The 20,157-nt window shown below is 43.2% G+C and overlaps 1 protein-coding gene across 1 annotated transcript in view; it reads left to right on the top strand.

Annotated features, from left to right (window-relative positions):
- LOC147679025 (solute carrier family 2, facilitated glucose transporter member 11-like) overlaps positions 1-20,157 on the top strand; it is a 617,202-nt gene that overhangs the window by 369,862 nt on the left and 227,183 nt on the right. The window contains exons 6-8 of the mRNA XM_086944708.1: positions 607-755; positions 8,389-8,576; positions 18,808-18,918. Coding sequence (XP_086800834.1) covers positions 607-755; positions 8,389-8,576; positions 18,808-18,918 — 448 coding nt within the window. The remainder of the gene's footprint in view (positions 1-606; positions 756-8,388; positions 8,577-18,807; positions 18,919-20,157) is intronic.

The raw sequence follows: 20,157 nt of genomic DNA, 5'->3' as shown, positions 1-20,157 counted from the left end.
AGCTTTATTGAGCTAACTGGTACATCTTGCTTGTACGCTTCCAAAAGACAATTTTTACTAACAGTGTTTTCTTGCCTGTTTCCACAATCTTGGAGGATCTTTGTGTTTTCTAAATTGCTAGTTGCTGTTTCATCCTGATCTAACATGCGACTGGCTTTGCCTCCACTATGTTGATTTTTCAGTGTCAACTCCTTGGATCTAAATCTGATTGCCCATCAGAAGTGGACTTTTTTGAAGTCCTATCTTGATATGTTTATTTACCCTTGCAAAAGGGTTAGCCTTGTAGCCCTCATTCCAGCAAGTCTGTTCTCATACAAAGGCAGTTCAAACATGTCTCCCGTATAATAAAGAGAGCCATGGGAAGAACACCTAATGTTGCATAGAAGCCCGCTCTCTTCCTCCTTTACCTCACCATTAAGGAATGAATGGGTACAGATGGTTGCCCTCAATCGCTCCTTTCGAGACATCCCATCAAACATAACTGAGGTCTCTATTTGCAGATTATGGTAAAATGTACAGGTGTGACCAAAACTCATTAAAATATGAGCAAAGAATATTAAACCACTTGTTTTTATTAAACTTTCAACTGTTTTGTGCATTTCTTAGTGAACTTTTGGGAACAGAATCCTTGTGGCCGTTGCTGGTGTCTATCAATGGAATAACATCACTGGTCCAGTTGGCCAGGGTTCCTTTTTTCCCCGAGTCCCCATCGTACCTTCTGATGGAAAAAGGAGACAGGAAAGCCTGCCTGGAAGGTATGTGGCAAGACAAGAGAGCATGCCAGCATTCTTTTGTTTACTTAGTTGAAAACTGCTCCCCCTAAGGCTTGTGATTGGGTCACCTGAATTCTGCCATCTCCCCAAAAGTATCACTGACAGAATGTTTCAATTCTTATATTTACTGGATTGATTTTGATTCATTTCCGCCATCTATGGTTATAGGTTCAGTGACCTCTTTTATGACAGACAAGGAGGGGAAGGGAAATCGTTACATCTAACAATTTTGCTCCTTGGGTCCCCCTTGCTTGGGGCTGATCAAAACAATGATACTTTGCGGGTTGAAGCTCTCTTGTTGAGTTTTTAGGCTAAATAAAAAGATGATTTTGATGATCAGTGCTCAAAAAGAATGGGTAAGCGCACAAGTATTCATTTTAAATGGACTCCTGCTCATGATTTTTTTATTTTATCTTTTTATTTTATTTGCGGTTTTTATAGAGCGCAACACTCATCCTGAGGGATATCACGGCGATGGGCACCAGAGAGGCACTTGAGAATGTGGTGCACATTAAGAGATATTACTATTCTGCCACTGCAGTGCTGTCATTGTCAGCAGTGATTCTAGTTGCATGTGATACTTAGTAGTGAATCATGAGAAGAGACGCTAGGGTTTTGTTTTCCTTATACAGATAGGGTTTGTAGACCAACATATAATTATAGCATGATCAGGAGAGGAGTAGCTACATTACTGAATATGACAGAATCTTGCAAGAATATTACATTATTTTAAGAAGTGTGTTTATTATTTGGGTGGGCTACAATCCTTGTCAGGGTGAATCCTCAAAGTCACTAAATTAACCTGAGCTCAGCCCGCTGATAGTTATGGCATCAGCAGAAAAGCTTAACTTAGGGAAATGATTACATTATTTATGCAGTGCTAAAACAGTAATAAAGTCAAAATGGAAAACAATAACAATCCCGAAGCGAATTAGAAACATAGAGTAAAATTTAAATGAAACAAAATGCCAGCAACATAACCAAAATTCAATAAGGGGAATCAGATTTTTAAGGGTTTTGATTAATAAAAGGCCAAAAAGCACAAAGTGCCAAATATAGTCAATGGTCACTGTAGACCCAGCACTATGGGTGGTTTGAAGTAGACCACAAAGAAGTGCTAGTCCGGGACACAAACCAGGTTCTTTCTTGCCAAGGATTTTAACTTCTGAGGGCCATATGTAGGTAGCCCAATACCGGTCGGTAACAGCCGAAATTACCGAATTTCGTCCATTACCGACCGGTATTTAGGGTTTGAGATGTAGGAGGCAGGTTTAAGGATTCGGTAATTACCGATTCCTTAAGGAATCAGTAAAATACTGATTCCTTAATTACCAAATACAAAAAGCTTTGTAGGAGGCACTCAAGTGAGTGCCTTCTTGCATTCAGGATTCGTTATTTACCACCAACTACAAGTTGGTGGTAAATATCGAAAACCTTAAAAAAAGCAATTGTGTGCTTTTTTTAAAAGTGCCATGTGGCAGACATACATGCCCTTAGGGCATGTATGTGTGTCACATGTGCACACATGCATGATTCAGGGGTGCAATAGGGTGTCTATGTGACACCCTGCCACCCTTGAATATGCTCCCTCTATTACCGATTCGGTATTTACCAAATCGGTAATTGTGAATGGCTTCCCATTCACTCCTATGGGCCTCCAGGCCCATAGGAATGAATGGGAATTACCGAATCGGTAAATACGGATTCTTAAATACCGAATCGTACTGATTTGGTAATATTTACCGAATTGTTTCCTACATACCATTTACCGATTCTGAAATACCGAATCGGTAAAATTTGGTATTTTAGAATCGGTAAATGTAGATTACCTACATATGGCCCTTAGTCTTTTAAATTCCAACCAACCACAGGACTACACTTCTAAGGTCCCCAGGTCCTCAGGGGAGGGACTTTGGGGCATATTATCAAGGGGGTTTATCTCCTCTTTTTTGGCTTTAAAAGCCAAGAAAGCGGAGATAAAACTATATCCCTATTACCTAGCTGTCGCTAACACCAGTTAGCGACAGCTAGTAGGAGATAGCGACCATTTTGGGCCCCACTTTGCATGTCAGTGATATTTATCACTAATGACATGCAAAGTGGGCATGCCAAGATGTTAGTGACTGGAAACAGTCTCCTATTACCAACGTTTGGAGATATTCGCGCTAAGCGCGAATATCTCCAAAAGCTAACACCTGCCCTGAGCAGTTCTTAGCCATGTTATCCAATGGGAGGTGGATAACATGGCTAAGAGCATTAGCTCGGTAATGCATGAATATCGCTGACTTTTCATCGATATTCATGCATTGCAGCCGATTTTTATCGCATTTGCGATAAACCTTGGTAATACCAAGGTTTATCTGCGATAAAAATCGCCGCAGCTCAGCGGTAAATTTTTGTCTCTAACCAAGCAATAGTGATAATTATTGCTATTGCTTGGTAATATGCCCCTTAGAGACTCATAGGGTGTCTGTTAGGCAGAGGCCACAGCAGGGTTTAGTCCAGGGCCAGATGCAACTGGTCAGCTAGGAACATCCGGAAAAAGGCCTCTTGCAGCTTGTCTTCCTGTAGCCTAACAGGAGGTCAGCCAATGGAATCTTGGAGTCCACGTCTTGGTCCTAGAAACAAGATGGAGCAGGTCCAGTCCTTCAGTGCTCCTTTCAGATCAGAGACAGCAGGGTATGTCCTCTTCTGATCTTTCACATGGGGTGACTTACCAATATTTAAAAGAGTGCAAAACCTAAACTTTATTGAATCCTTTGGCTGGTATGTTAAAAACGGGGTTGTTGGAGGTGCAGATATAATGAAAGGAAGCTTGCAATCCCAGTATAAAAGTCTGTCTTTCATTTCCTTATTAAAGTTGAGTTGTGACATATCTCGTCACATGTGATATTGAAACAACGGATCTGCTGAAGTGTAATCAGTTATTGCAGTTGAGTTGCGACGTAATGCCCGCGGCCACAGCCAACACTCAGGGTGAAAGGGCACATTCCGATCGCGGGTGCAGTCATGACGGCTGGGAGCCATCATCAGCACACGAGCACTGTGTGCCATGACGGCTACTGGAAGGGGTTAATGCTGCCTTGTAAATATTGTTACTTTTAATGCAGATTTCTTCATTAAAGGGGCATGCAATGGGTGTTGCTGGGGGTGTTCCCAGTCACATCCATGGCTTTTTGACACTGGCCTAGATTTATAAGAAATCGTAACTCTGAGGCAGCGGCAAAAACGTATGCCTCCCCATGCGAGGCATAAGGGAGGCACAACTTGCTTTTGCTTTTTTCTATGTGTGCTGCATCTGAAAAAGCCTCATGTGGTTGATTTTGTGCAGGAAGGTTTCTACTCCTGCACAAAAACAATCATCCCCGCAGTGCAGGCGCCCTTGCACCATGGTGGAAAGGTGCCTGCATGGCAGACCATTGTGCGTCAGCACTGGGGAAAAGGACAAGAATTTACTGTGTATGATAGATACGGCACAATCCTGCCCTTGTCTTTTGCCTTAGGGCAGCATAGCAGGAAGGCCTGCAGCACTGCCCTACAGCAAATACTCATAAATGAGGCCTTTAATACTACTGCCCCTAACTCAGTTATGACTTATAATCGACTAACTGAGCCCCAGTGGGCAGCCCCAGAACAACTGAATCAAATGCCCATCATATTTAGCAATCACCACCAACACAGCAGTGATCTCTGTGCCTTCAGAGGAACCTTACTTATGATAGCGCCATTCCAGTCGGAAATGGCGTCCCCAGATGGGGACGCCATTCCCGATTGGAATGGCGCTATCATAAGTATCATTCCACCCTCCAAGACTCCGAAGGAGGAACTCAGGTAGCACCTAACCACTCTTTCTGCACTGTCTCACCTAAACAAATAACCTTGAGTGCGAGAAGGTTCAGCCTTCATTCATTGCCTTCAGAGGAACCACCATCAAAGCGCTTCCTCTGATGGCACTAGAAGTTTGATGGATGTCTGTCTGTTAGGCAGCTGTTCACCAAAGTTTTTGGCTTTTCAGAAACCAACTCTAACAGTGTCTGCGCTGTCTCTTCGACATATTTTGTATTCTGAATATGTCCTTTAATCTCTGCCCATTTTCAAGGACGGCCCCTGTTACATGTGTTGTTACTCAGACAGTTTGTGAGCACTATTCTTTTCTTGATGGTGGTGCACTCAAGACCAGTGCTTGTGGTTTACAGAGCTCTTTTGTAAACAGGCCTGTAAATCATGCTTTTATCATGCCACATTTGCTATGCATTCAAAAACCGAGGTCTGCGCTTTTCCCCCTTGTATTGTTTTGGCAGTAATGCTATGGACTACACCAACTTATGAAAGAAGTGGGGTTGTGTCCTTCACTGTGGCCGGGTAGGACAACGTCTTGACAATTATCAATTTTCAATTATGGACTACACCAACAGCATACAGCAACAGACTTTACCTAACACATTTTCATGAGCAAATCAAATTGAGACTTTCTTTTCTTTAGATCACACATCTCTGTCTTACACCCTTTACATTTTTTTAACAATTGAGAAGAAAAACAAAATATTTGACAAAAAGTGCCCTTATTACTTGCCATGAGCCACACCTGCGCAACAGCATTTAACTGCATCCAACAAATCTAAAGTACATATTCTTTTAAAAGCAGCACATGCTCCCCATTGCAGCCCTTTCCCCTTGTTTATTTACTTTGTGCGCCGTGTTCATAAGTGTTCGTGTTTTGTTTCCCTTGCTTCCTGTTACAGTCACATGGTCACAAAGCCTTTCCTACAAATGATATAAATTACAGTATTGTTGGCGGAGTGCCCAGCAGCATAGTCAGACTTGTTGGGGGCGGGTCGAAGCAGTACTGAACATAGGTATTGGTATTGCATGGGCCTCAGGATGGCATAAGAAACAACAATAAACTATGCCATCCCAGAAAACAACATCACACTCTAAGTTACAGTGTCTGCATGGAACAAACACTGCATTGTGCGTTTTGTCCACATAATAATTGCATTGTAAAATTGGAACTGCTTTTAAGTCTCTGCTTGTTTTGTTTACTTTTGGCGAATCACTCTCCAAGACAGCATTTCGGCAGTCTGTCCCCTGCTGCTCTCCTCCCTTGTCTTGTTCCCCACTGTCTGTTGTTGCTGCAAACCCACCACCTCCGCGTTGTATACCCTTAAACCTTCATGTGATCAAATGACGAGAAGGACCATTTAAATTCCAGGGCAAGGTCAAGCAGTTATTTTGCTTCCCCTGGGTCATAGACGATCAAGTCATCAATGCTGTTTTATTACCAAGAACTTACACAAAAGTAAAAGGCATGGCCATTTACATTGCCAATATCTCTTACACAAACTAATGTTAGACCTGTTTATACGAAGAGCCAGGCCTTCAAAGTCTTCCTAAAGGTGTTCAGGGCTGGGGTGCGTCTGATGTCTGGCGGGAGCTTGTTCTAGGTCTTGGCTGCAATGCGAGAGAATGATCTTCCGCCTGCTCTGGCTCTGTGGATGTGCTGGGTTTCGGCCAGTACAAGGTTGGAAGATCGAAGGTCTCTTTTCGGTATGTGGAAGTTGATTCTGTCGTTGAGGTATTTGGGTCCGGTGTTGTTTAGGCATTTGTAGGCGAAGGTGAGGGTTTTGAAGGTGACTCTTTTCTCCACTGTGAGCCAGTGAAGCCTTCGTAGGTATTGGCTGATGTGTTTGTGCCAGGGGACACCCAGGACGATTCTGGCGGTGGTGTTCCATATTGTCTTGAGTTTGCGGAGTAGGAACTTGTTTATACCTGCGTAGAGTGCATTTCCGTAGTCCAGTCTGCTGGTGATGAGTGTGTGGGTGACTGTCTTCCTTGCCTCAGAGGAGATCCATTTGAAAGTCTTGCAGAGGATGCAGAGGGTGTTGAAGCAGCTGGAGGTGACGGTTTTAATCTGTCAGTTCATGGTGAGGGATGAGTCGAGTACAGAGCTGAGTTTTTTGGCGTGGTCCGACGGTAATGCTGGACATCCGAGAGCAGTCAGCCTCCAGGTGTTATCCCATGCTAAAGGGGTGGTTCCAAGGACGAGGACTTCTGTCTTCTCTGCGTTGAGCTTTAGGCAGCTGTTGGTCATCCAAACTGTGATGTTCTGCATCCTTTCTGGAAGATGGGTCTGGTGGTGGTGGGGTATTTGGTGAAGGAGTGGATGAGGTGGGTGTCATCAGCGTAGGATACTATGTTGAGGACGTGTTGTTGAACGATGGCGGCAAGGGGGGCCATGTAGATGCTGAAGAGGGTCGAGCTCAGTGATGACTGTTGTGGGACTACGCAGGTGATTCCCGTGGGATCGGAGAGGAAGGGTGGCAGTCTGATTCTTGGCTTCTTCCAGTGAGGAATGATTGGATCCAGTCAGGCTTGTATGCCGGCGTTGTGTAGCCTGACGAAAAGTGTGCGTGGGAGGCTGCTGATAGGTCCAGTAGGATAAGGGCTGCGGAGGGGCCGTGATCCAGGAGGGTGCGGATGTTGTCTGAGGTGGCAAGTGGTGTGGTCTGGGTGCTGTGGTTGCTTCGGAATATCTGGTTTGGGACGGGTCAAGGATGGCGTTGTCTTCGATGAATCATGTCAGTTCTCTGTTAACTGTTTTTTCTGTGACTTTGGCCGTGCAGGGGAGGAGTGAGATAGGCCGGCAGTTCTTAAGGTCGGTGGGGTCAGCTGTGGGCTTCTTGAGCAGGGGCCTGACTTCAGCGCATTTCCAGTCGTCTAAGAAGGTGCCTGTATCGAAGGTGGTGTTGATGGTACGTTGTAGTTCAGGTACGATGGCAGCGTTGGCTTTGTGGTAGATGTGTGGAGGGCAGGGGTCAGTGGGGGCCTGGAATGAATGCCTTTCATGGACAAGGCGGTGTCTTCGACCATGATCAGTGTCCAGGTGGGGATGGTGGGCTGGCAGGTGTGTCTGAGGGTTGGCCGGCTGCGGCATCTGGTGGATGGTCAACGAAGTTGTCGTAGAGGTTTTTTATCTTGAGGTGGAAGTAGGTTCCAAGCTTATTGCAGAGGTCTTGGGACGGGGTGATGTCTGTGGCTTCGCTGCGGGTGTTGGTGAATTCCTGAATGAAACTGGAAAGTTCCTTGGAGTTGGTGGAGCTGGCGAGGATTTTGTTGTGAATGAAAGCCCTCTTGGTGGTTCTAATTCGGTTGTGGTAGTCCGTCATGGCATTCTTGTAGGTGGTGTGGTTTTCGGGTGTCATGGTGTTTCTCCAGATCTTCTCTAGGCGTCTGTTTTTTTGGAGATCAGTGGGAAACCAGGCAGCTTTCCTGGGGTGCTGTTTGTCGAGGATACTGAGCAGGTGAGTTCGTATTCGCAGCTGGAGATCCAAGTGTGGAGTTCTCTGGCTGCGACGTCCTTAACATTGACCCTGGTGATTTCTTCACTTTGTCATTATGTCAGCTGGGCAGATTTACTTTTCTCACGAGTATTTCAGTTGCTAGTTTTTTCAAGTTTACCAAATATGCATTTAGAACATTGTTTTTCATACTATACATGTCACACTTTCAGTCAAAATGTAATGCCTGCTTTTGCCTAATCAGAGGTTTGTGAAACCCATGCGTAGATATTTCACTTAACTTGCTTAGAACCTTGCATTGTTGTTCTCGTTTCCAGCTATGAAGCAGCTCTGGGGAGAAGGTGATATCCAGGAAGAGATGGACGACCTGATGAAGGAGCAAGAAGCTAGGAGAAAGGTCCAATGCCTGAGCATCCTAGAAATACTGACGGACAGGTCAAACAGATGGCAGCTGTACCTCTTGTTTTTAATGATACTGACCAAGAACATCTGTGGTGATTATTCAGTTAAGTGTCTTCCAAGGCTATGGCTAAAAGAACAAGCATTAGCAAAGCCAAGAGGTCAGGCTACTTTATAAGTGAAGGCAAATTTCCATTGATTAGAGAGTTTACGTATGTGATTTATTGGATGATTGATTTGATGGATGGGATAATGAAACAATGGTTGGATGCATGACTGCATGTTTGGGTGAATAAATGAGTAAGAGACTGAGCGCATGATCCTGTTTTTAAATGAATGAATGCATGTAAGTGTTGTCAAAAAACAATCATTACATACCAACCATCAAAATAACCAATAATGTAACAATAATATCCCCACACATTAACCATCACAGAACCAGACACCCGCCTTCATTTAGCCATACAGGGACCATATTATGGCCATCCCATGTAAATATGTATATACATGGTGTTTGTTAAAGTATTTAAAAAATGGCAGGTCAAGAATTGACTATCTGTGAACAAGGGTAACTGCCCGAAATGCATCAGATCTTGCAGATTCGAAAATAAATTCATCTATGCCTAAGTTTGGGATTTGTGTTGTGTTTTTGGATCTACCATATTGAAGCTCCTAGACGGCAAAATCTCTCAGCAAGGGCAACTGCCCGAAACGCGTCAGTTTTGCTGCTCAGTTTGCCTTGAATAAAGAACTACATCTGCCTTACTGAGGATTCGTTTGGTCGTCTGTTCTGGTTCTGTGGGCCAGGTTGCAGTTTGGCTGTTTGCGTATATATATATATATATATATATATATATATATATATATATATAACTTCGCAACTTGCCTCGTCGCAGTGGGAGCACACAGGAGCTGGTGCCATCAGCGGGATCAAGGCAGTATCCCGTTACAATATTCACACAAGTTCGAAAAAGATGGCACTCCACTCGGGGGACTTTTCAACAGCGTTTTATTTCACAGCTGTGAAATAAAACGCTGTTGAAAAGTCCCCCGAGTGGAGTGCCATCATTTTCGAACTAGTGTGAATATATATATATATATATATATATATATATATATATATATATATATATATATATATATCCGTTCCAACTCCTACTCTCGGCAAAAGTGCAGAGTCCTCGACGTAGGTACAGACCACAAACACTGCGATAAGTTTTAGTTCAAGGGTGGTTTATTGCTCTTCTGTCCCCAGCATATATATATATATATATGTGAGTTACCAATGAGCCCTTGAGCTCCGAGAGGGAACACTGCTCGTTACCACACCATACGGTTCTGACGTCTTTCAAAGTTCGCATACTTGACCTTCATTATGTTCAAATTTGAATCCAACGCGTTTCAACGCAATGATGCCCCTTATTCATGGATTGTGCACAGAGGGGCCAAGAAGTTCGCTGCTTTCTGATTTCCAACCTTTTATTATTGGAGAGAACGCCACCAGTGGGCGTGGCACACACGGAGGCAACCAGCAGCATGCTGGTAATTGTAGTCATGGAAGTAGCAAACACAGTGTATTACCCTGAGTGGGCTCAGTCCCCCGTTATTTTCAGCATATATTCATCCTTAAGCAGGTAGAGGTGCAGGTTCACGTGCTTGTTGTTTCTCTTTGGTAATGCGCGCTTGGACACTGGAACGTGTTTCCGTGCTAAAGCTCTTTCACCCCCGAATGCTTCTCGTTCAGGGCAAAAGTGGTTCTCTTCTCCACGGCCAAGGGATGCTGTGCATACTAACGTGAGTTACCAATGAGCCCTTGAACTCCGAGATGGAACGTTGCGCGTTACCACACCATCCGGTTCTGATGCCTTTCAAAGCTCACATACTTGACCTTCATTATGTTCAAATTTGAACATAATGAAGGTCCCCTCTGTGCACAATCCATGAATAAGAGGCGTCATTGCCTTCAAACACCAATCCACCAATCTTAGGACGGGCATCCTGTTCATTCCATGGAAGGTGCATGGAGAAATTGCTCAAGAGACAAGCAGTTCATAAGTGAATCGAAGAAAATAATGGACCGCTTTAAGGCAAGCAATTAACCCAAAAAGGTCCTGGAAGATGCACACCAAACAGCAAGAGAAAAATGAGAGGCTTTGTTAGTACAAAACAAAAACAAAGAAATAAGAGTGAATGCGGAGAAAAAGAAAAACATGACATAAGATCTCTAACAAGTTTCAACACATCACATAAGGAAGAGTGAGGGATATCAATAAAAAGCACTGGTCCATCCAGCAGTTGTATAATTACACATTGAGTATCACATATCACATAGCAGAAGCATTGGCGACTGAATTATGAACAGTCCCTTCTGAAAGGAGGACTTGAGAACAACAAACTGGCTCCAGTAAAAGCATTGTGGCATTATAAGATGTCAAAAAAGCAAAGCTTGCAAATATGAAAGTACCGCACAGGGTGACTTCACAAGAAGAGGTACTTCTGAAGAATATCCTTCAGAGACTGACACGCGAAAGCGATTATGTAATTTATGTTCTTGAATGCCCTTGCAGCAAAAACATATGTGAGTAGCTCTGTTAACGCAGTGAAATTGAGAATCCGGCAGCATTTTTGGGCAGTCAACAAAGATGTTACCCCTGATTATGCAACCATGGATGACTGACTTGGAGAGATTGAAGAGTTTGGGAGTGATAAAGGAGTTAAAGTCCTCTGAGAAGTTGGAACCAATAGTTAAGAAACCCAAAGAAGGTGGAAAGAATATCAGATGTGTGTTGTCCTTTGGGACTTAAATAAGAACACCTGGGTGGATTGGCAACTGCTACCCCACATTGTAGAGGAGTTATCATTACTGGGAAAGTCACAAGTGTTTCATGCTCTAGATATGTTCTTTGTAGACCACCAAGTATTTTTGAGTGAGGACTCTATACACGTAACTTCTTTTGTCACACCACTAGGAGCTCACCATTTTATTTGATTCCCATTTGGCATAACCTCAACGTCTGATTGCTTTCAACTCATGATAAGGAAGGTATTAGAAGGTGTCAAACACGTTTTGTTTTTCCAAGATGACATCCTGATACACAGCAAAAATAGACATTATATGGTGTTGTAACAAGTACTGTTGAGGTTGTAAGAGAGTGGGTTGAATTTGAAAAGAGAAAAGTTTCAATTCTGATTGAGTACTGTGACCAATCTGAGTCACACCACATCTGGGGAAGGTATCAGACCCAAATTGTACCTAGTTAAGTCCATTGTTGAAGTGCCAATACCCACTGAGACAGACTGAAATAATTTTTAGGAATCAGAGCATCATAAAAATGTATTACGAATTTTGCTTTACTAGTTTATCCAATTAGTCAACTTCTTAAGAAAGGAGAAACATTTGAATGGAGGGATGAGTGTTTAAGTGCTTTTGAATCCATCAAGAAGCAATTCGGTGGAATGCTGACCTTGGGACAATTTGATGTTATTAAAAGAACCATTTTAACTACTGATGCCAGTCTAAACGGATTAGATGCAGTATTGCCTCCGCTAGATAATGGTGACAAAAAGTGATTGAAGTTGCATCGGGGATATGCCTTTTGTGATATGCAGTGACCAGAAGCCATTAGAGCAATTGTTCTCATGCTAAGGAAGTGACTATTCCCAGGATTACTAAGTGGATGAGAAGTGTAAGAGAGTTCAAATTTGAGGTGAAGAATGTAAAAGGTTCTAAGAATAAAGCGGCATTGTCTTTCTAGGTTCCCGATGGAAAGTGATGATGATTTGGTTGTTGAAGAGCCTAAGGTGTTTTGGATTAGCCAGGAAACCACGAAGGAAGAAGAAAGGGAATTGGAGAAAAGCAAGGATGTACTTTGTAGGAAAATCATTGAGTTTGTAGAGAAGGGGGTCTCCAGATTCAAGAATCCTTAGTGAGGATGAGAAGCGGTATAATGCTATGAAAGAAGAGTTATATATGGAAGGGAGTGATTTGTGGAGATGTGGTAATATGATTCCACCTGAAGGTGCGAGGGACAAATTAGCGTCTTGGACCATGAGGGTCACCCAGGTAGAAATGTAACTAAGTACAGGTTGAGAAAACTTTATTTATGGACATGTTGGTAGAGAATGTAGTCAGGCATTGCAATATGTGTGCCCAGGCAGACAAAGGGAGAATAGTGATGCAAGTACCTCTTTTGCCAGTGAAAGTCATCTGTGAACTATGGCAATAGTTGGGAAAGGATGTTGTAGGACCTTTTGATTTACTGAGGTCTTTAGAGAGGTTTGTAATGTTGCTGGTTGATTATGCCATTAAATGGGTGACAGCTAAGTGTTTCAGCTCTGTTAATTCCTAGAATCATCAATGAGTTCTTTAAGGAGGAGTTTTCTAAGGATGTATTGACAGACAATGGGGTGCAGTTTGTGTCACAAGAGATGAGAGTTTTTGTGTGCTCTGCGCATTGAGCACCACCACTCAGAAATGTATCACCCTCAAGCCAATGGCCCAGCAGAGGTTATGACTAAAATCGTGAAGGGGTGTGTACAAAGGGCCTTGTAGAATGGAGTGTCTTTGGTGGATGAGTTGAGGGAAATTCTCTGGGCACATAGGACCACTCCTAAGTGTGACTGGTGAATCTCCATTTGAAGGACTTAGAGGAAGGTTAGCCAAAACGAAGTTGTCTTTAGGTTTGTGGTTTTATGGGAGCTGTGGCTGGGTTCGTGATACAGATGACAAGGATATTAGAGGGCACCAACAGAAGTGAAAGGAAAAATATAATGCTTTTCATAAGGTGAAGAGTGGCAGATGGAGTGTTGGAGACATGGTTTATTTCAAGAAACCCAGGTTTGTAAAGAATGGCACCACACATTTTTTGGAGCCTTATACAATTACGGGAGTAAAGAGGAATGTTGTCATTCTGGAATCTGGTGATTTGTGGACCATGTCACAATGAATGAAATCAAAAAACATTGGTGTTGATGTTACCACTGTAGATGCTTTTGTGAGTGTCTGTAATCATGTGAGTCTCACTGAACCATATGATGGGGAGTGTGGTAGAACTTGTGATGGTAGACGTCCAGAAAGGGAAGGGAAGGAAGCCTAGTTGGATAAAGAAGCTTATTTAGTCTGGGTTGCTAGGAGTACTGCCTTATGTTGATTGTTAAAAGATGAGGACAAGAACAATGTGGAATCCATTGTTAACTGCTGGCTGAGGGTAGGTTGAAAAACATAGTTGAATAAGTTCCCAGGCGGTGTGACCAAATTGAGACACGTCACACTTCTCCTAGTCTAAGGGTAATGTCATGGAACGTTGCTGGCCTAAGGTTTAAGGGCATATCCCCAGAGAGGCATACCTTTATTGAAGAGCACAACATTTGCCACCTCAAGGAAACTTGCCTAGTAGACCCTCGTTTTCATCTAGGGTACTTAAACGATGCATTCCGGCTATAGGTGGAGGCAAAGGTTGGCCTTCAGGGGGGCTTACCATCTGGGTTAGGCAGGCAATTAGCTATAAGATCCAAGAGCTCCTGACACAGTGCAATGACATTTTTACCATTCAGTTGATGGCAGGACCTCATGGGAACATTGACATCTGTAATATGTACTCAATGGGGCTCAGCGGGAGGAAGAGCACAGAAGTCTGTACAATTCTTGATGACCTCCTAGATCATTTCTCTAGGGATTCTCTAGTGATAGCGGGGCGGATTTCAATTCGACTTTTGATCCCCTTGGCGGAGAGGACCAGGACCTTGCCAAGGAGGAAGACGCCCAGTGGGGAATTCCAAGCTTTGAGTTAACACCTGTAATATGGTGGACAGATGTGGCAATCCAAATCAAAGTCATCTGTTTGGAAAAAGGCCTAAGGGCAGCCACGGAAGAACTCCTTCCAACTGACATGGTGCGAATATCTTTAACAATGGTCCCATGCGAGTCGTATCGACTACGTGTTAATTAACCTAAAGTTATGGTCCACCCTCCTGGACATGGTGGTATTTGATCACTTGGAGAGTGATCACAACCCACTAAGTTCTACCTTCGAATTATTGGCCCAACAGAAATATACTCAACCAGATAACCAGCTCATTACTCGTGATCTGGTACCCACTAACAACATGGGTGCCTTAAAAGGGCAGTGGTCCTAGAGAAACCAGATATTCTAGCTTCTGTTGCCAAGGAAACTGAGCACACAATAGTTGAATTAGTTACTCTCTCCTCCTGCCTTGCTTCCCTTGAGGCTGTCACTGCATCTCATAACAAACTTTTTTCTAAATTGCTACCCCTTTTTTATCAAAGAGTGTAGGCCCAAGAGCAACCCACAAGAGCAAGTGTGCCAATGGTACAACAATGAATGCAAAATAGCCCGTAGACATCTTGGGGACGCGATCAGATCCAAAGAGCCTAGTAGCGTATGGTCCACAAGGATAAAATATAGGAGGGCTCAGGAGAAATCAAAAAAGGAATGGGACGAAAACAGGTGGCAGGACCTCAGATTGGCATGTGCCAAAAACAACTCCCAAAGATTTTGGAACCTGGTTAAATGGGGTATGGGGGACATCGACCACAGCCACAAAATGATGTAGTGCAGGTTGAATGGGTTAGCATTTTGAATCACAATACGCAACTGGTTCTGAAGAGGTTAACGTCTCAGAGCCCCCTCACATATACTATTCTTGTAAGGTTTTTGCCCCGGCTGATGTTAATGCAGCTTTTTGTGCAATAATAGGGGTAGAGTGCCAGGGATTGATAGTATCACGGCTGACATCTTTCTCCACGATAAGACAAAGTGGAATAGGTACATCCTGTTATTGGCAAATGCGATCGCCCTCGGAGCTCCTGTACCCAATTTCTGGAAGGGGGCTGAGATTATTCCTGTGTATAAAAAAGGTGACAGAACACTTCCAGGAAACTACAGGCCATAATCCTAATCGACTCCATTCAAAAGATCGTTGCTTGTTTGGTGCTTGGTAAGGTTCGAGGACCAGGACATTCTTACTCCCCTACAGACGGGTTTCAGGGAACATGCAAGTGTGATTGATCAGGTAGGAAGGGGGTGGGCACACACTGCCTCACACTCCAGCAATCAGTTTGCCCCGAAGCATCATAGTAAATGTGGTGCATGATAAGACTTTCTTTGGTGTCAGGCTTTAGTTTTTCACCTTTGTTGGTGCATCCAGTGCTGTGCATCTCTTGACACTTGTTTCAGGATAATTGTCCTACTTCTGTGGAGAGCAACACTTTTTTGGGGGGTGCTGGAGATCAAGCCCAAAGTCTTCTCAGGTCTCAGTACCACTCCCTGGGTGCAGGTGCATCAACCAGAGATCGTCAGCTCGTTAGCTCAAGGAAGCCTTCACACAGCAGGTCTGTCTCCATCCTGTAGCAACCACAAAATATGTACGAGGTGTGAATGCTTTACAGTAAAGTGTGGTTAAGATAACCAAAAGGTTTGCTGCCACCCAAAGGCTGAATGCAAAATCCTGCTTCACCCCTCCTCACCTAATGCAAACTCAAAAGGTTTGTGTTTTAGGAAGTGTAATGTGCGCCTGCAAGACAACTTTATTCCATTTTTTTTAAGTAAATAGAAATCTTTTCTATTATCTCACCAAATTAAAAAAATAGATTGTCACCCATTGGGTGATCATGTTTTAGTGCAAAAATCTGTTCAACATGGCAATGTTAAATATCTAATTTAACAAAGAGCCCCAATCAGGGGAGCGCGTCTAGTTGTAAAATGCTGGTAATATTGGGGCAGAAATAAAAGTGAAAAGTGAACCCTTAGTCGGAATATCCGGCTGTCCTGCGATCATCTCGACGTGGGTGGGGTAGGTGACTAGATGCCCTCTGCCAGCAACTTACCAGGTAATTTACATACAGTTCTGGCCCCACCAGGTCAGCCTAGGGGTTCTCCTACCGGGGACTGCGGGTCCTCAATGGAGGTTTGATCCTACGACACTAAACCAGGTCGTATCCTCGATTTCTCCTACTATTGAGAAATCTTTGAGCAATTATATGAGCACTTTCTTGGTCCTGAAGAATTGCCTTAGCGGCAAGAAACATGTCGACCACACTTGCACTAAGGGTTGAATGAGGTTGGATACCTAACTGTCTCACCTCAATACCCCTTAATTTTTAATAAAGCAGTGAGCCATGCTATTAAAATTTCACCCAATGGACTCCACTGACTTTTTTTAGACTCACTTCACTCACGCTCACTATTGCACTTTTTTAGGCCCCTCACACACACACACCCTACGGCAAAGGAATAAAAGAACTCCACCAAAGTGCAACACCTGGTGCTGCCCGACGGGCATTGCACCGCCAGCTTGTCGAAGGGGCAGGATACCGATGATGACGCTGGACGACCATCGGGTGGGATGACAACAGTTGTCCAACCGATGTCTTGTGTGAGGTATCCCTGAAATTCCGACTAAGGGTTCACTTTTCACTTTTATTTCTACCCCCATGAGAGAGAGGTTAATAGGAGTCATTTAGTTGACTCTTTCTGGGGAACTTTGTACTTTTTTGTTGTGTAGTACTTGTTAGGACATTACACTGGACCCCATTAAAAATTGTCCGCTTATATTTCCCCTCTTTGACACAATATTGGGGCAGAGTCAGAGACCTTACAATATCGTTCAATGTTTCTAAATGGCCAGAAATATGGGCAGAGTCTGCTACATGGCAGACAGTCTATTGCTTCTTAAGAGCAGATAATATTTGGGCACAGTCAGTGATTTGGAAGACAGTGTGTTTCTGAAGAGCCAGTGGGGTTGGGACAGAGTCGGGCACTCGTAAGGCAGTTTGGTGCTTATGAGCTAGCATCACTAATTTAAGAAACAGCTCACATTGGTTGAGAGTGTTTTGTCAAAAAGCACATCTGATTCATCTTTACAAAGCTTTAACAATATTATTTTAAAGGAAATACAGCAATCCTTGGTGTTAAGTACCCTAATTTAGCAAAGAGCTCCCATTGGATGAGGACATTTTAATCAAAAAGGAAACGACATGATAGAGGAAGTAAAGGCTACATTGCTAAAATACAGGCAGAAACATACAAAAACTACGATGAGAGTTTTTTAGTCTGAAGGCACATTGGAGGCATTGTTTGAAAGCTTTTTCATGTTAAGTTTTAAAACAGTACAACAAAGCTTGCTGTAAACTTCCGTAGTTTAAAAAAATGGCTCATGTCAGATGAACGTATTTTGTTCTGAAAACGCGTTAAATGCAATTTTATGAAACTGTTTAAAATGACTTTGATAAGCACTATGGTGAATATTGATGTTATCTGAACTCCTGTCAGCCGAGCAAGTTTAACACAAAAACCAAACCACAGCACGACAGACTAAGCAAGAAGTACATTCTTAAAACACGAGCAGAAATAAACAAAAGAATAGTGCACTGAAACTAACCTATAGTCACAGAAGTGAAAGGCTACAAGCAATAGGCGGCCATTCTCCATAGGAGAGAGCAACACACAAAAAGGAGGGACAAAGAAGACAGATTAACCACATGGAAGCAAGCCTTTTCGAAGGATGCACAAATTAACAAATCAAAAGCGAGGGGCGGACGGTAAGCCAACAGAGTGGATACAGTATGTCTCGAAGAGACAACACATGCGCTACCTACGTGAGACCTAAAAAAGAGCCACAGGAACTAATTGGCCCATGGGGTGTATGCTTCATCCTGAAAAGTCTTATGTACTGACTTTACAGCTTCCACCCCAGAAGTGGTCTGATAATCCTGATTGGAGGATGTCAGTTGAAACTCTGTTGTGAGGTCAGGTGCCTGCTTTAGTCCAATCTTCACTGCCCTGTCTTCCAAAGTTTTCAAACCTTTCCAACCCAGTGAATAACTTGAAGTCTTCGTTGTGTGTAAATTATGATGTGTTGACACACAACCTGCACATGTGGGTAATGTTGTTCCACGCAGGGCGATATGTGGGCACCTGTAGACGGTGTTATCACACCTAGGTGTACATGTGGGCAATGGCTATTCATTAATGTGTACATATGGACAATGCCAAAACAAGCTGGTCAGAATGTAAACTGTGCTGTCACACTCAGTGCACAAGTGGGTCATACTGTTGCACTCACTTTATTGTCACACCTACGTGCAGGTGTGGGCAATGTCATTGGACTCAGGTGCACATGTGAACACTGCCATTGTACAGAGGTGTGCAATTGAACAATCTGTAACACTCCAGTTAACATGTAGATTGTGCTATCAAGTTCAGATGCTTAAGTGTAAAATGTCACCACACTCAGACACATGTGTGATATTACTATGTTAGTTGACTCTGGCTTTCACTTATTTTTTACTTTTTGTACATCTTTCATTGTGTTTTTAGATCTACTTTTATTCATATGATATCTTTTACGATGCCGGAGTTTCCCCACAACATATACCTCACGCTAACGTTGGGATCGGAATTTGCGATGCTGTGTCTGTTATTGTCTGCGTAAGTTGCTTTTCTTGATGTACTGTTTAGGTAATGGTAATGAGGCATGGTGGTATGTAATTAAGCAAAATCACAGTATTGGAATGAGATTTAAAAAGTAATTACTCAATAGAATTAATCTATAAGTCTGATTTTGAGGAGAAACATTTTAATTGTGTAATGTATATTATGTGCTAAATATGAACATCTCATATAAACTTATCTCCTTGAAGTGCACAAATGTGTAATCACACCAGGGGAGATATGCCAGAAGAGGGGAAGTATAAACAGCCTTGTGTATCTGGTTAAAAATCTACTATAAAAACCCTCCAATATCGACCATGAACAGCAGTTCAGGAGAGGTAACAGAAGGGCTGGTACAACTGTTGGCATAACTAACACCGACATTCAGAAGTCACCCTGCAACTGAGAAGGAAGAAAGGCAATTGATTACAAGTAGATGAGCAATGGGTCAGCACCTTTCACAATTTGATAGATATGGTATTCTGGATTCCTTAGTGAATGTCTTGAGTAGTTTGCTCTTCATTGCCTTTCTCCTGTGTGCTTGGCCTGCTGACTGGGGTCTTTCTTCTGAGGACTTCCTTGATGTAGCATTTCCCACCTCCTCTGCTGTCTACCATTATGTGAAACAACTGTTCCAGCACGGTCACTTCTTGACTAGGTATTTCTCCTCCCAAGCAGGACTCTCATTGTATGAACACGTGTGCGGCACCTGCAGCTCTTTCTGTTGTTTGACGTGTTCCTTTATGGGCATCCATTTCTTGAGTGGTATGTCGTGACACCCACAATGCATGCTGCGACTGCTTGCTGTTGCCATCTCTCTCTCCCTGGCTCTCACTACAAGGTTCACTCTTCCCACCACTTGCTTTGTAGTGCCTGGACTCTTCTCTTTTGACTGATCCATGTCAGTGTGCCCTCAAGAATCCTTCCTGCCGTTCATCTTAGCAGCAATTGACTTGGTTGCCTCTTCCTTTCCAAATCCAGCTCTGCCTACTCACGTGTGACCATTTCTAACCATGCAAGAGCCTGCCTTGACACACATACCAGGGTTCAAAAGATATTTACATCTATTCACAAGTCATAGATTCTTATAATGAAAACACCAAAACCAATGTTAATGTTAACATTTTGAAGCCATCACTAGAAATAGCTTAAATATTTCTCTGATGTGGGTTCTCTTATTGGTCATCTGTCGGTAGAGTAGCCCAAACCTGAGGCCGTATCCGTGGAAGGTTATGG

This window comes from Lissotriton vulgaris, chromosome 11 (assembly GCF_964263255.1).
Source record: "Lissotriton vulgaris chromosome 11, aLisVul1.2, whole genome shotgun sequence".
Lineage (NCBI taxonomy): Eukaryota > Metazoa > Chordata > Amphibia > Caudata > Salamandridae > Lissotriton > Lissotriton vulgaris.
Note: the sequence above shows the minus strand (reverse complement) of the source record. Positions and strands in the feature narration are given on the sequence as shown.